At 41.1% G+C, this 13,932-nt stretch overlaps 8 protein-coding genes across 8 annotated transcripts; 5 read left to right on the top strand and 3 right to left on the bottom strand.

Annotated features, from left to right (window-relative positions):
* Positions 1-11: 11 nt before the first annotated feature.
* On the top strand, positions 12-3,083 carry FG386_000255 (uncharacterized protein; the record flags this gene model as incomplete). Its single annotated transcript, XM_067339409.1, has 2 exons — positions 12-2,047; positions 2,150-3,083. Coding segments are annotated over 2 exons (2,970 nt in total), but the record flags the coding sequence as incomplete, so codon positions are not given.
* Positions 3,084-3,650: 567 nt separating this feature from the next.
* On the top strand, positions 3,651-5,046 carry FG386_000254 (endonuclease III; the record flags this gene model as incomplete). The annotated part of the gene is made up of 8 exons (XM_067339408.1): positions 3,651-3,773; positions 3,812-3,832; positions 3,935-3,974; positions 4,067-4,095; positions 4,172-4,471; positions 4,537-4,661; positions 4,737-4,809; positions 4,870-5,046. The coding sequence occupies 8 exons, from the start codon at positions 3,651-3,653 to the stop codon at positions 5,044-5,046; spliced, it is 888 nt and encodes a 295-aa protein (XP_067198500.1).
* A 1,240-nt stretch (positions 5,047-6,286) lies between these two features.
* FG386_000253 (threonyl-tRNA synthetase) lies at positions 6,287-8,581 on the bottom strand (the record flags this gene model as incomplete). The annotated part of the gene is made up of 1 exon (XM_067339407.1): positions 6,287-8,581. The coding sequence occupies one exon, from the start codon at positions 8,579-8,581 to the stop codon at positions 6,287-6,289; it is 2,295 nt and encodes a 764-aa protein (XP_067198499.1).
* Positions 8,582-9,721: 1,140 nt separating this feature from the next.
* FG386_000252 (histone H2B) lies at positions 9,722-10,117 on the top strand (the record flags this gene model as incomplete). Its single annotated transcript, XM_067339406.1, has 1 exon — positions 9,722-10,117. The coding sequence occupies one exon, from the start codon at positions 9,722-9,724 to the stop codon at positions 10,115-10,117; it is 396 nt and encodes a 131-aa protein (XP_067198498.1).
* Positions 10,118-11,118: 1,001 nt separating this feature from the next.
* Positions 11,119-11,734, bottom strand: FG386_000251 (uncharacterized protein; the record flags this gene model as incomplete). Its single annotated transcript, XM_067339405.1, has 4 exons — positions 11,119-11,202; positions 11,271-11,355; positions 11,526-11,572; positions 11,651-11,734. 4 exons carry the CDS (start codon positions 11,732-11,734, stop codon positions 11,119-11,121), a joined length of 300 nt encoding a protein of 99 aa, XP_067198497.1.
* Positions 11,735-12,271: 537 nt separating this feature from the next.
* FG386_000250 (meiotic recombination protein DMC1-like protein) lies at positions 12,272-12,763 on the top strand (the record flags this gene model as incomplete). Its single annotated transcript, XM_067339404.1, has 1 exon — positions 12,272-12,763. One exon carries the CDS (start codon positions 12,272-12,274, stop codon positions 12,761-12,763), a length of 492 nt encoding a protein of 163 aa, XP_067198496.1.
* Positions 12,764-12,849: 86 nt separating this feature from the next.
* Positions 12,850-13,302, top strand: FG386_000249 (meiotic recombination protein DMC1-like protein; the record flags this gene model as incomplete). Its single annotated transcript, XM_067339403.1, has 1 exon — positions 12,850-13,302. One exon carries the CDS (start codon positions 12,850-12,852, stop codon positions 13,300-13,302), a length of 453 nt encoding a protein of 150 aa, XP_067198495.1.
* Positions 13,303-13,573: 271 nt separating this feature from the next.
* FG386_000248 (ras family GTPase) lies at positions 13,574-13,924 on the bottom strand (the record flags this gene model as incomplete). Its single annotated transcript, XM_067339402.1, has 1 exon — positions 13,574-13,924. A coding segment is annotated over one exon (351 nt), but the record flags the coding sequence as incomplete, so codon positions are not given.
* Between the last annotated feature and the right edge of the window lie 8 nt (positions 13,925-13,932).

The following is a 13,932-nucleotide window of genomic DNA, read 5'->3' as shown; positions in this document are numbered from 1 at the left end:
AAGTTCAAGTTGGAGTTGGACATGAAGCAGGAGACGAACCAAATCTCCCAGCAGAAGATTGCTACTCGATTTCAGCAAGAAATCCAAACGCAGTTTCAGGTTTTTATTGGATCCTTCCAAGATGTTCACCTGAACCAATTAGAGTTTGGTGTGACATTAAATTTGGTGCATCATATTATATCTGGAACGATGGTGGAATTCCAGGTGCTTCAACATCAGTTTCATCCGTCTCTGATATTAGAAAGTATTGTTCACATGTTGGTTTAGAACCATTAGTTCTGAGGAATATTGAACAAGTATCTGGGATCAAGGCAGCATTGGGTATAATGGGTTACAAACTTTCAGAAGGTAGTGGAATTCCATTAGCGGTAGATTATGGTTGTTTTGATGGAAAATGTACAGGTTCTTATCAAGATTTAAGAGATGGTACAACTGATTTGTCAAGTTTGGTCCTCTCATTAGCATCACCTGAATCAACAGCAACAACTCTATTTGGAAACGACGCTGTCGGACTTGGGTTTAGTGGAAGCTACTTGAGTTTTTTCAATTTAAAGAATTCAAATATAGTCGGTATTGTATGTTCTACAAATGCTGCTCCAGCAGAAAAACAATTAAACCACGTTGATATCGAGTGTGACACTGTAGCATATAGAAATCCAATATTTGAGGGTCCAATAAACACAAATATCCTTGTACAATGTCCACCTGGTTGTGGGGAATACAATACAAAAATATATGGAAGCGATGGTGTATATTCAGAAAAGAGCTCAATTTGTAGAGCAGCTTTACATGTTGGGGTTATAACACCGAATAGTGGTGGAATGTTTAATGTTGCATTAGAGGGTCCAAAGAACTCTTACGAGGGCTCAGTAAAGAACGGAATTGAATCAGAAAAATTGGCAGGTACACCGTCAAGAAGCATTCGAGTTAGCACAATTTCCAAGGAATGTCCAATTGATGTTATTTCAAAGATATCTCCGTCATCCTATCAGGCTTCGTCTTCTCAGTCAGTAACATCACAAGGAAATATGATATTACAACAAACCCAACGCAAATTCCCACCAAAAAGGCCTTATGTACCAAGAATTAAGACTGATTTGTGGGAAAATTCATTAAATGATCCAAATATGGGAAGAATACTTAAGGAGGCATCGCAATATATTGATGAATCATATGGTGTAGATCCTGCATTAGGCGTTGCAACACAAGAGGAATCCAAATTAGCAATTTTGGAGATGAGAAGAAGATTAAAGCCGGCTGAAATGTTAACAAAGTCACAATCTCCAAAAATAATGAATGTTGTTGATAATGTTGATCACATTGCAAATGAATTATTAAAGGTTACTGGTGTGTACAAATCAATAACAAAAGAATTACTTGACAAATTAGACGACGTTGAAGCAATACATTCATCTCAGACAGGTTTCCAAAGTTTTAAATTAAATACAGAAAAAATGCCATTTGAAGATATGTTTTCAGTTTATGATATGCCAAGGACTCAAAAAGGTCCAAGTGATTGGGGTTATACAACAACGAAAATAAACGGAAGATCAAAATTATTGGGACAAAACTCACAAATTACTGGATCTTCAGAACACTCGCCGAGAGGAACATTTGCAAATATTAAAAATAGAAGATTCTTTGATTTCAGCTTGAACGTTGACGTATATCCGCCTGTTTCTGGTATTTTTGGTATCGCTTTCAGAGTGAGAGACTTGTCTAATTACTACTTACTTGAGTTTAACCATGAAGAAGAAAGAGTAAGATTACTGAGGGTAAAGGAGGGAATTACATATATCTTGGAGACCAGAGAAAACTACAAACTCCCAGAGAAAGTGTTTACAAAGGTTGAGGTTACGGCACAAAGAGATAGAGTGTATGTAAAGACAGGAAGCATAAGAATGCAAGTAGTAGACGAAGGATTGCTTTCAGGTACTGTTGGATTCTATTCAAACGGTGTTGTGGGAGGTGTGTACTTTGATAATATATCAATAAAGGCAAAATCATGTAAGAAGTTCTTTTTGTCTCCGCCCCCGAGATCGCCAAGGTGTTCNNATTATAAGCAGTGTTATCTGTCGACATTTGAGACAACATATGAAGAAATTACAAAAAATGGGAACTGGGAATATGTAAAAGCATTTAAAGGAAGATCTAACTCAATGATAGTTAAAACAGGAGATGAATCAAAAGTGTTGTTGAAAAACACCCATACTTGTAAAAATGGTTATTTTTCATTCGACTTCAATCCACCGTGTGACAGCGGAAAAATAGGTGGATTATTTAGGTATTTAGATGATGATAATTATTATCAGGTTACATTAACAAGTTCGACGATTACACTGATGAAGAAACAGAATGGGAAAAAACAATTATTGAAGAAAGCACCATTTGGATATACTCAAAATGAGTGGAATCGTGTTTTGATTAATTTCGAAGGGTCAATTATTTACGTTTACACAAAAAAGTACAATGGCATAACAAAGCAGGTACTTAAATACAACGAAAATAGGGTGGAAAATACTCACGGAAGAGTTGGTTTAGTAGCCAAGAGATGTTCTAACACAGCCTTCGATAATATTTCACTAGAGCCATTCCATGTTGAAAAAAGTCAGGAATCAGAAGAGAGTGAGGAGGATACGACGGATTCAGTGTATAAGTCATGCACAATGAATGTGCATTTATTGCAAAGAGAACAGCACTGCAAGGAAATGTATAGATCGACGCCACAAAAAGCAACAACGTGTACGAACAATTACTGTTCAGAATGTTGTGACTATTATACAAATATGATTACCGACAAAACTTATTATAATTCATGTAAGACAACATGTTCTAAAAACGATCTTGCTGCAGAGCAAACATTAAAGGAGTATATTACTCAGTTATCGACCTGCATTTCCGGAACAACAAAAGCGTTTGACGTATGTCCGGAAAGCGATGCAAATTGCAAAGCAGAAGTTTGTGACTTGTGTTGCAAAGATAAATTTGAGACACTCCAGAAAACTATAAAAGATATGGCCATTAAGACTTGTCAAGGACAATGCAGTTACAGATTTGATACAAAACAACAAAAACAAGTATAGTTTTAATGTTTGATTTGAGATAAATATGTTATTTCTTTTCTTTCATATTAAATATACAAGAGAATTAAGACAGCATTAAAGGAAAAGAGGTTGTGGATGTATCTCTGAGCATTGTGTGTAACAATATATAATTGGGCTTAGTAAAATAGTAGCGTATTTCTACATAATGTAAATAAGTGAGTGGAACACAAAATTAATTTGATAAAATTATTACATTTTGTATTAACTATAGAGCTGAAATACAAATATTTTAAAACAAATATGTAATGCATATATATAAAATATATGAATTATACATTTGTACGTTCACTTTTATATATAAGGAGATTGTAGAGAGTGGTTAATTATAATAATTATTATATTTCTGCCGCAATAATATTTTCGTATTATCGTATTTGGGTGATTAATATTCACAGGAAAACAAATAAGTTGCTTTATGATTTCATTTTAATTAGCAAAAGATTCTTTTTTAAATGGGGAGGGGGGACCACTACACTTGGGGAGGAGTGAGGCCTTTTGCTTTTTGCCAGGTTAATATTGTTATTATTAAAATAAATATTATAAGAAATGAGTCTGTCTTCTGACAAAAGAAAGAGGAAAAATAGCAGTGATTGCAGTGGTCTTGAAAACTTCGATACAATATGGGGAGGTAACGTTGAAGACCTTTTTAAACACAAATTCTCATTGACTGTGGGTTTCTCTGACTTATTGATTAACTTTGTTAAGAGGTAATTTCAATGAGGGAGAAAGTAAGTTTTTAATGCCTATAAGTTACTTGGTGTTAACTAAACGCCACTTGTTGAATGAATGCACCTATTTGCAAATAAATTTAACCCTATATTGAATTTAAGGGGGACGCACCCGTTGATGAGTTTGGATGCGAGTCTTTTGGTAAGTTTAACTTCAGGTCATGATTTGTGCATTTGAGCGTGTCATGTACATGATGAAGTGGGATTGGCGTAAATTTGCTGACTTAATTGTAGTGAATAAGACTCTACCGGATGATGAGTGGGTAGGTTTTTAGATATGATCCTTTTGCGAGAATCGAGTGAACGGTTAACTGAAAAACTACATGGATCTTGTTTCAGAGATTTCACGTTTTAGTTGCAGCTTTTTTGTCAAGCCAAACAAAAGATCAAGTTACTTACAGTTGCATGAACAGATTGATTGAATACGGTTTAACTCCAGAGTCGATTAACAAAATAAAGATAGAATCTTTGAGGGAATTGTTATATGGTGTTGGATTTTACAATACAAAGGCTAAAAATCTGAAGGAGATATCGAGAATACTGCTTGAACATTACTCGGGAGTGGTTCCGGACAAATACGAACAGCTGATAAGGCTTCCGGGAATAGGACCAAAGATGGCAAATTTAATATTACAAACTGTGAGTTAATCGACACCATAATACAGATTGATGTGTGACATATTAATAAAACTACTTCTTGTCAGGGATTTGGGATGGTTGTGGGGATTTCTGTAGATACCCATATGCATCGAATTTTTAACAGAATTGGGTGGGTAAACACAAAGACTCCAGTGGAGACCGGAAAGGCGATGGAAAAAAGACTCCCAAGGTAAGGTTTGCCAGTTGAAAGAGGCGAAGCAAACCATAATTGCAAATCGTTCACTAATAAATGATTTTATTTAAGAGAATACTGGAATAAGATAAACAGGGTGTTTGTAGGATTCGGACAAACTATTTGCAAACCAATAGGACCAAAGGTAAGGTCAAGTGGCGAAGGTAATTTACCGTCTGGCCTGAGGCATTTGAGTCGGGCATAGATAGGTCGCCTTCCGTTTTCGATGAAAAAGGTGCAACTAACGAAAATGTTTAAGTGTTCAGAGTGTGCAATAGCCGACTACTGTAGTTTTTCAAGCAAGCAAATAAGGAAAAATAGGGATAGTAAGACAAAAATGAGCTATGAAGGTGAGAACGAAGAGGAACTACAGCAATTTTAGTGCAAAGGTCGGTGTGAGCAGTCAGCAGACAAACATGCGTAATGTACGAATTATTACTGTTCTAGATCTATACCTATGTACTGTCAAGTTGGCGTTTACATTAGTTTATATTTCAATATAAAATTAAAGTTGTTTCTGAAAACTAAGAGTGGGTGACAGTTGAGTAAGGCAAGGTGCATACAGCTCCGGAGGCTACTGTATTTGACCAAGTGATAGCGTACTTACCTCTTCGAGCTTTAAACACAGGAGAAAATCGACCAACTTTATAGGCTTCATCCCAACACATCTATCTGCATCGGCAACTCCGAAAAGCAGTTTCAATTTAAATAAGACCATTCGTCGTTTACAAAAAAGCAATTCAACTAGAATCTAGATCTGTAACTCGATTGGGAGAACAACGACTCAGTCGCCTTGTTTTCCGTGAAAGTCGGGATCTCGTTATTCGGCAAACTGGTCTTGCTTCCAATGCTCTCCCAAGTGGGATTCGCCTCGGAGTACCTCCTGATGCAGTTCTCCTTCACGGGATACACGCTTCCTTTCACGACCTCGGAGGTCGCAATGTAAGCCGTTCTGAACTGGGAACCCAACATCTATAATCCGCAGGTACAGGCGGAATGTAGCAATCGCGAACACCGTTAGTTATATTCATTACATCGTTTACACGGGACGTTGAAGATGTGCACGTGGTTAGCATTCACCGGCGGTGTTGCATCCGTGGAATTAACGTCGGATGTACCTGTCTGATCTATCCCGAAGTAATAACTTAACTTACACCGAGTCCGTCCAGGATTTTCTCGAAAACCACCACACACGCTCCTTTGCTTTCTTGTTTAGATGGCGGCATTTGTAAATGTATCTCCCGAAAAGGCACGCCTCTCGGCTCGCTATCCTGTCGTAACGTCTTGTAATCTGTCGGAGGGAAGGAAGAGACTCTCCGCACCGGCTCGAAAGAAGCCCACGGGAGGAGGAAGAGAAAAGAAGGCCAAACAATAATTCGAAGGGCAACAAAGCAGCGCGACTAGCTAAACAAAATGGACACAACTATGCACAGACGAGAAACCTATGTCCCGCAGCAACCCACGCATGCACACATTGCTCTCATGGCCGTCTATTAAAGGAACGAACAGGCGCCAACGCGCAATAAAACGTGTCATGTGGAAGTGAATGCAAGGCGCGGCAAAAGACATGTGGAATGTGGGGACGAGGACCGGAGGCCCTTTGCGGCCGGAACAGCCGGTCTTCAGGGTCTGGGTTGACTGGACGGGAATCCCATGGAGGAGAACTTGGAAATGAGCTCCTCTAGAGTCAATACCTCCTGAGGAACATTTGTGTCTCTGCAGCGAACAGTTATCTTTTTGTCTCTGACCTCATTATCCCCGATAACGAGCATGTAGTTCCACTGGAGAAGTTGGGACTCGCGGATCTTTTTGCTGATTGTCGCCCCGCTGTAGTCGCCAGAAACGTCGAAACCTCTCCTGTTGAGCTCTCCTTCGATGGACTTTGCATATTCGACAGTTTTGTCTGAGATGGAGAGTACTATGGCTTGTCTCGGAGAGAGCCAGAACGGGAGCTTTCCGGCGGTGTGCTCCAGGATGACGGCCGACATCCTCTCCACACTGCCCAAAATGGCTCTATGGATGATTACTGGTCTTTTGTAGCCCTGCTTGAGGACACCTGAACCGTCGCCTGCCTGTTTGTCCTCTTCCGGGTTGTCGCTGCTGCTCGATTGAGCCAACTCATCGGTTCTGTACTGCAGATTGAACCTGATGGGGAGCTGGAAGTCCAGCTGAATCGTCCCGCACTGGTGTTGTCTGTTCAGAGCGTCCCAGAGCATGATGTCTATCTTCGGACCGTAAAAGGCTCCGTCTCCGGGATTCACCTTCCAGTTCCTGCCGGTCTTGTTGAGAGCCTCCTTAAGGGAGTCCTCCGCCTCTCTCCACTGCTCTTCCGTGCCGAGGTGCTCCTCCGGCATTGTGCTGAGGAAGAGGTCGAACTTGAATCCAAGTTGACCGTATATAAAGAAAAGGAATTCGAGCGCCTTGAACACCTCCTCTTGTATCTGTTCGGGGGCGCAGAAGATGTGGGCGTCGTCCTGTTGGAACCTCCTCACTCTGGTAAGTCCGTTGAGGGCCCCGGAGAACTCGTTTCTGTGTAGCACTCCGAAGTCTGCTAGTTTGATTGGCAACTGTTTGTAGGAAGGGTTCATGTGCTTGAACATTATGCAGTGCCCCGGGCAGTTCATCGGCTTGAGGCCCCATTCTTTCTTTTCAACTTCAAACAAAAACATGTCCTTTTTGTAAGCGAAGTAGTGGCCGGAGGTCTTCCAGAGGTCGCAGCTAAATATGTTAGGAGTGATTACCTCTGTGAAGTCCCTGAATCTATACTCGCTTCTAATGAATTCAACTAATTTATTGTACATCTTGGCCCCCGCAGGAAGCCAAAAACAAGACCCAGGGGACACATTGGAGTCGAAAAAGAAAAGATTCAGACTGGAGCCGAGTACGCGATGGTCTCTCTTTTTCGCCTCCTCCAGCATGTTGACGTACTCGTCCAACTTGTCCTTCTCTGGGAAGGACACTCCGTAAACACGTTGCAGAGCGTCGTTCTCCGTATTGCCGAGCCAATTGCAGCCTGAATTCTTCATCACCTTGAAGGCCTTTATGATTCCAGTGTGTGGGACGTGTGGGCCCGTACATAGGTCCACAAAGGATCCGCATTTGTAAACCGTTGTTTTTGAATGTTCGGGGATTTTTGAAGAGATAAGGGCCATTTTGAACGGGTTGTCTCTAAATAGGTCCAGAGCCTCCTCCTTGCTGCACTCGAGTCTCTCGAACGGCTGCTTTTCAGAGACAATCCCCTTGGCACAATTCTCCAGCATTGCATATTCCGCGCTGCTTACGCTGTGGTCGCCCATGTAAGAGTCGTAGTAAAAGCCAGGATCCAAAGCTGGTCCTATCGTGACTTGAGCGCCGTATTCGTTCTCCAGACACTGTCCGAGCACATGGGACGAGGAGTGCCAAAAAACACCGCGTCCCTCCTTCGACTCGAACGTCAGGATCGACAACTGACAACTTCCTTCAAGGGGACGATTCAAGTCCCAGAGTCGCCAATTCGCGTCATCGGAGCCAGATCCGCAACATCCACCTTCAGAGTTGTGGTTTTGCTCATCCTCATCCTCATCCTCATCCTCAATGCCCTTAATTTCATCCTCAACGACCTCCTGGGAAGAGTACTTGACCTTGGCGATAATACAACTTTCAGACAGCTTCTTCGATATTTGACTCGCTATGTCATATGGAGTAGTTTTGAACTTAATTCCATCCCTCTCATCTCCGTTCTCGAGAATGATCTTGATTGCCTCGTTCTTAGAGGCCTTTTCCTTCAAAACGGCATTCTGCTTCTCGTACAGGGCTTTGAAAAGCGAGAGACGCCTCTCAATGAATTCTGGCTTTTTTTGTAACTTGAATTCGCCACCGATCTTCCCTACAGTAGAAAGACTTCTCTCAGTTCCTTGTTGAATTCTTTTGGCTTCCATTTTCCTTACTTCACGAACTAGGGTAAATGCAAATTTCAGTTGGGGATCCGAACAAATGCTCTTCTCGACAAAGCTTATGTAAGATAGACAGTGCCACTGAAGATATCGACTCAAAAAATAAGTTAGCTAATAGAACTTTTTAAAATTTACGATAAATACACCACTCTTGATTTGTTTCTGCGAGTACTCGGTTCTTTACATTTTATTTGACCTATCTTGGGGCTTCGAGGGCTCTGCACCCATATTGCCGCACTATTCGGAGCACAGATTTTTAAAATATCCCTCCCAGGGAACGAAACTGGGGCTCATTTGCACCAAATAGAAGCGGATAAACGCAACTTTGGTCTGTTTCTGCCCCCGCTCTGAGGCCCATGAACAACCACAGCTCCCTCCGCTAAAGCGGACCTCCAACGCGCACTCCCTTCCTCTCCACCGCACCGGGGACTCAGCGTCCAGCCACAAGGCATAATTCCGCTGTAAGCAAAACAACGCATCCACTCAAAGTCTACCAAACTACTGGGACAAAGGGGAATCTACAAAGACAGGCAATTTGAAACAATCCTACATCACAAACCGTAACAGAGGGGGAGAGGTGTGGGGTCGATCTGACAGCCGCCCGGGTTCGGCAGTGTCGTTTCGCCAGCAAAACAAACCTCCTCGCCGTGTACGTGCCACGAACCAATGACGCAGCTCCTGCTCCGCGTTCGTTCCGCATCTGACCCTGGGAAGACAACGAACGGGCCCGTCGTCCCGCATCCAACATTGCCACAGCCGAATCCCTAATGTCTTTTTTCGCACATATCCGCTACTGATTGTCCATTCCGCAGCAAAGTGGTTGAATTGTGAACTGTGATGAGTAATTAGGATGTGGACAAATTAGTGTATTTAAATACCACATGCAGACAGATGACGGGAAGGAGTGGGCATGCAGCCGGTGTAAAAAATACATGCATGTAATAAAACAACAAATAAATAAATAAAAAGTAGACACAAACATATAACATAAATATGAGATGAATGTGGGTAAATAGGGTAATAAAAATGAGTAAAAAGATAGGCAGATATTTTCCCGCAATTTCCACTTGAAAAAAAAAAGCGTACGGACATCACAAAATTGTTATTTGAGATAAAGGAATCGCCATGTCAGGAAAAAGCGGAAAATCAATTAAAGGACCTGCTCAGAAGCAGCAGGCAGCTAAGAAGACTGCAGGAAAGTCCCCTGCAGACGGTGGTAAGAGGAAAAGACGCAAGAGAACGGAATCATTTGCTCTTTACATTTACAAGGTTTTGAAACAAGTACACCCGGAAACAGGTATTAGCAAGAAGAGTATGAGCATAATGAACTCCTTCATTAATGATGTCTTTGATCGTCTCTCGGCTGAGGCAGTCAAGTTGGTTCAATACAACAAGAAGAGAACCCTTTCTAGCAGAGAAGTCCAGACTTCCGTTAGACTGATGCTCCCAGGCGAGCTCTCGAAGCACGCGGTTTCAGAAGGAACAAAGGCAGTCACCAAGTACACATCTGCTTCTGCGTAATTTAAGACGTTTTGGGGATGCTAGTTAAGACTTTGGTTAGTGGTTTTTGCGAAGCGAATGGCGAGTACTTATGGGACGCACAAACGACGCGATTTTGACCCGAGGACTGCGTGTTTGTGCTCGGAGATTGGTATCTTTGTTCATTTATTTGTTTGTGAGATGGGAAGACGCAGGTATTAGGGTTTAAAGTGTTCCTTTTTCCTTCAGTGATTAAACCCGAGGTACTTTGCGGAGTGGAGGGCTGTGATATGCCCTCTTGCTCAGCGCATAACCATTGCCACCGTGTATAGATTGAAACTTTAATTTGAACCGAGTATACAATAGGAATTTAAAAGTGTTNNTGATAGGTCTGGGTATGTACATTGGCTGAGTGGCTTGATTTTTACCTTCAAGAATCGGGTCGGAATGATGTCTGTATGTGTCCCTCTATTCAGTGAGATGGGGCTTCCAATAAGTGTTATTGGATTTCCGATAGTCCAAATAATTGTTTGTTAGGTTCTGTGTTTTCTCTCTTCCCGTACCTTGCTTTCCATTGTTCCTGGGTCAATACAAGTCACGTTGGTCGTCCTCTTGTTCTTCGGCGAGCTTTGGTGTCTGTGCCGTGCTCGGAGCCGGGGCGAATTTGTGGATAGTGGATCCTCCAAAGCTGTTTTGGCCTCCCTGATACTCGGTGGAGGCCAAATGAAGAGTGGTTAGAACGAGCATCTACTTTCAGATGAACATGAAACAAACAGAGGTTTTATTTAGAAACAGGGATGGAAAGCATTATTTGGGCGATGCTCAAAGCTTTGGATGCTGATTATCAGAGGCAGAAAGGACAGTTGAAGAAAAATTAACTTTCTAATCTTTGTTCTTTCATATAAAAATAAAAGTGAGTTCCTAAAAAGCATTTTGTGGATGATTTTGTCGCTGGAACACTTAATATAACGTATCGAGTGGTGTGGAAGGCGGACCGTATTTAAACGCCAACAAAGAGTACATGAGTTCAAAGCATAGTTAATTCACGACTTGGATTTTGAATTAGATAGGGAACCGGCTTGTGAGTTAGCTTGCTTTTGTTTACTCTCCCAAGAAGCCTCGAGTGCCTGTGTAATTAGGGCAATTCAAAAACACCAATGAATAAAATTAAGGGTAAAAACATTCGAACACCTACCTTCATTTTACTTAATAATGTCTTTAAGTCATCTAGCTCCTTTTCAAGCTGCATTTTTAGGGAGGGCTTTGACTGCTTAATGAACCTGTAAAGTCGAATAGAAAATGTTGGATTAAGTTAAAACAATCAAGTTTAATATGCACATTTTAAGTCATACATTAAAAAATAACAAGCGATTGAGCGTAAATTGAAAGTGCGAGCAGGATCCACAGCAGCGTATTAACTGTGGAAACGAGATATAATGGGAAAACTTACATTCTAGAAACCTCCCTGTACACATTCTCGTCGTCGAGTTCTTGAATCTGACATTTAAGAAAATTTCATTGTTGATCGTTTTTTAAAATACAGTCGAAGGTAATTCGCGACGATTCCTAACTTACAGATTGAATTGCAGCCTCCTTTGATTTTATTGCAAATGTAGTCTTTACAATCTTATTTTGAAGAAGTATTTGGTGCTGATCCATCCTTAACAAGATTTATATTTATATTTGAAATATTTTCTATAAATTCTACGCCAGCCCAGTGTGCGGGAAAAACGCCAAAGTTAAGCAAGCTGTCCAGAGTGATTAGCACGAGTTAAAGCATTAATTAGAAAAATTCCGCCAATATAACGCAAGTTTACAAGCATGCAGGACATCATCAAGCCGGCTTCGACATTAAGGACTAGAGAAACTGATGCGACAAGCTTCCGGCCATCTAACTAAGAAGGCATTTAGGGAGATAGGAGGAGATAAAGGTACAAGAAGGGGAATTCAAACAAGCAAGAAAATTTTCAGTCTGAGCTTTTTGACTCCTCTCAATTTGTGCTTTTTATCTGGAGCAAAAGTGGGGTGACGAAAGACACCAAGTACAGGAAATTGCATGCACATGCACGTTTAACATTTTGAAATTAGAGGATAGTATGCATGCACAAAAAAATGTAATTGAGGAGATAAAATTAATATTTCAAGTGAGTAGGAGAGAACCGGACAAGGGTGAAGTTGCGTTAAAGATTAAAAATAATGAGTAGTTTTTGTCAATCAAAGTCTGTTGCTAAACAGGTCTCGGCAAAGTGCACTGAGGAGGAATCTTATGTTGAGATAGACAAATTACAGTCGGCAGGAATAAACGTAGCGGATATAAACAAATTAAAAAGTGCAGGTTTATGTACGGTTTTGAGTATTATTCAGGCGACCAAAAAGGAACTGTGTAATATTAAGGGTTTGTCTGAAGCCAAGGTTGAGAAAATAGTAGAAGCAGCTCAAAAACTGGACCAGTCTTCTTGTTTTCAGTCAGGGAATGAGATAATGTCAAAGCGTCAAAACATACTGAGGATAACTACTGGAAGTGAGCAGTTTGATAAAATGTTGTTGGGAGGATTTGAGAGTATGTGCATAACGGAATTGTTTGGCGAGAATAGATGCGGCAAAACACAGATATGCCATACATTGTGTGTTGCAGCCCAGCTTCCGCTAGAGATGAATGGNNGGGAAATGGAAAAGTATGTTTTATAGACACAGAGGGTACATTTAGACCGGAAAGAATAGTGAAAATAGCCGAGAGGTTTGGCATCGAAGGGGACGTTGCTCTGGACAATATAATGTACGCTAGGGCATACACTCATGAGCATTTGAATCAATTAATAAGTGCAGCAGCAGGAAAAATGATTGAAGAAAGATTTGCACTTTTGATAGTCGATTCAATCATAGCACTATTCAGGACAGAATTCAGTGGGAGGGGCGAGTTGGCCGAGAGACAACAGATTTTAAATAGAACTTTAAGTAAGCTAAATAAACTCGCAGATCAATTCAATATTGCGATTGTAATGACGAACCACGTAATGGCGGATCCTGCTGGAGGAATGAGCTTCATGCCGAATGTAGCAAAGCCAGTTGGAGGACACGTAATCGGACATGCTTCTCACGTTAGACTAAGCTTGAGAAAAGGGAAAGGGGAGCAAAGAGTCTGTAAGGTTTACGGGTCTCCACATCTCCCCGAGTCAGAATGCGTGATTCAACTTTCTGAAGGGGGAATTATAGACCCAACAGACTAAGACATAATTTTATATTCGATGTGTATATTTAAGGCGTTTCTTTCTTCTTTAGAGTTTAACTTTAATTCATTTTCATTCAAATGAAACTAAGAGTGGAATTTAAAACGCACAGTACCTTGTTTCCTGCGGACAAACGGTCATTTGGTGTATTAGCAGTTGTGTTCTCCCTTGGTTTAACTTTGTGCACTCTGTCAAAAGTACTACAGGGAACATTGAGACTCAATTTTTTATTTCTATTTTGAGTTTAGAACAGTCAGTTATATATGGACGTTTAGCAGGGACATCCCCCAATCCCGAATTCATTGTGGGCGCTTTGGTTATTGTCGTTTAGTGTAAGAGGCTCTGGGATGTAAACCTGATCTTCAGAAGTTTCTCTGTAAAGAGCTCTCCTTCCAATCTCCTCGAAAGCGATATCTACGTTGGTTGCGTTTTTAGCCGATGTCTCGAAGTATTCAATGTTCTTAGATTTACACCAAGCCAAAGCTTTTTGTGAAGTTACTTTTCTGGATTTCTGGTCAAGATCTAACTTGTTTCCAAGAACAACAAAAGGAAAGGAATTAGGGTCTTTTGGAGTGGCTTGAAGAAGAAACTCCTCCCTCCAGGCGTCTAGACCTTCAAAGGACTTTGGAT

The sequence above is a fragment of the Cryptosporidium ryanae genome (assembly GCF_009792415.1).
Source record: "Cryptosporidium ryanae isolate 45019 chromosome Unknown contig_116, whole genome shotgun sequence".
Lineage (NCBI taxonomy): Eukaryota > Apicomplexa > Conoidasida > Eucoccidiorida > Cryptosporidiidae > Cryptosporidium > Cryptosporidium ryanae.
The sequence above is the reverse complement of the archived record's forward strand: the minus strand, read 5'-3'. Positions and strand labels throughout refer to the sequence as shown.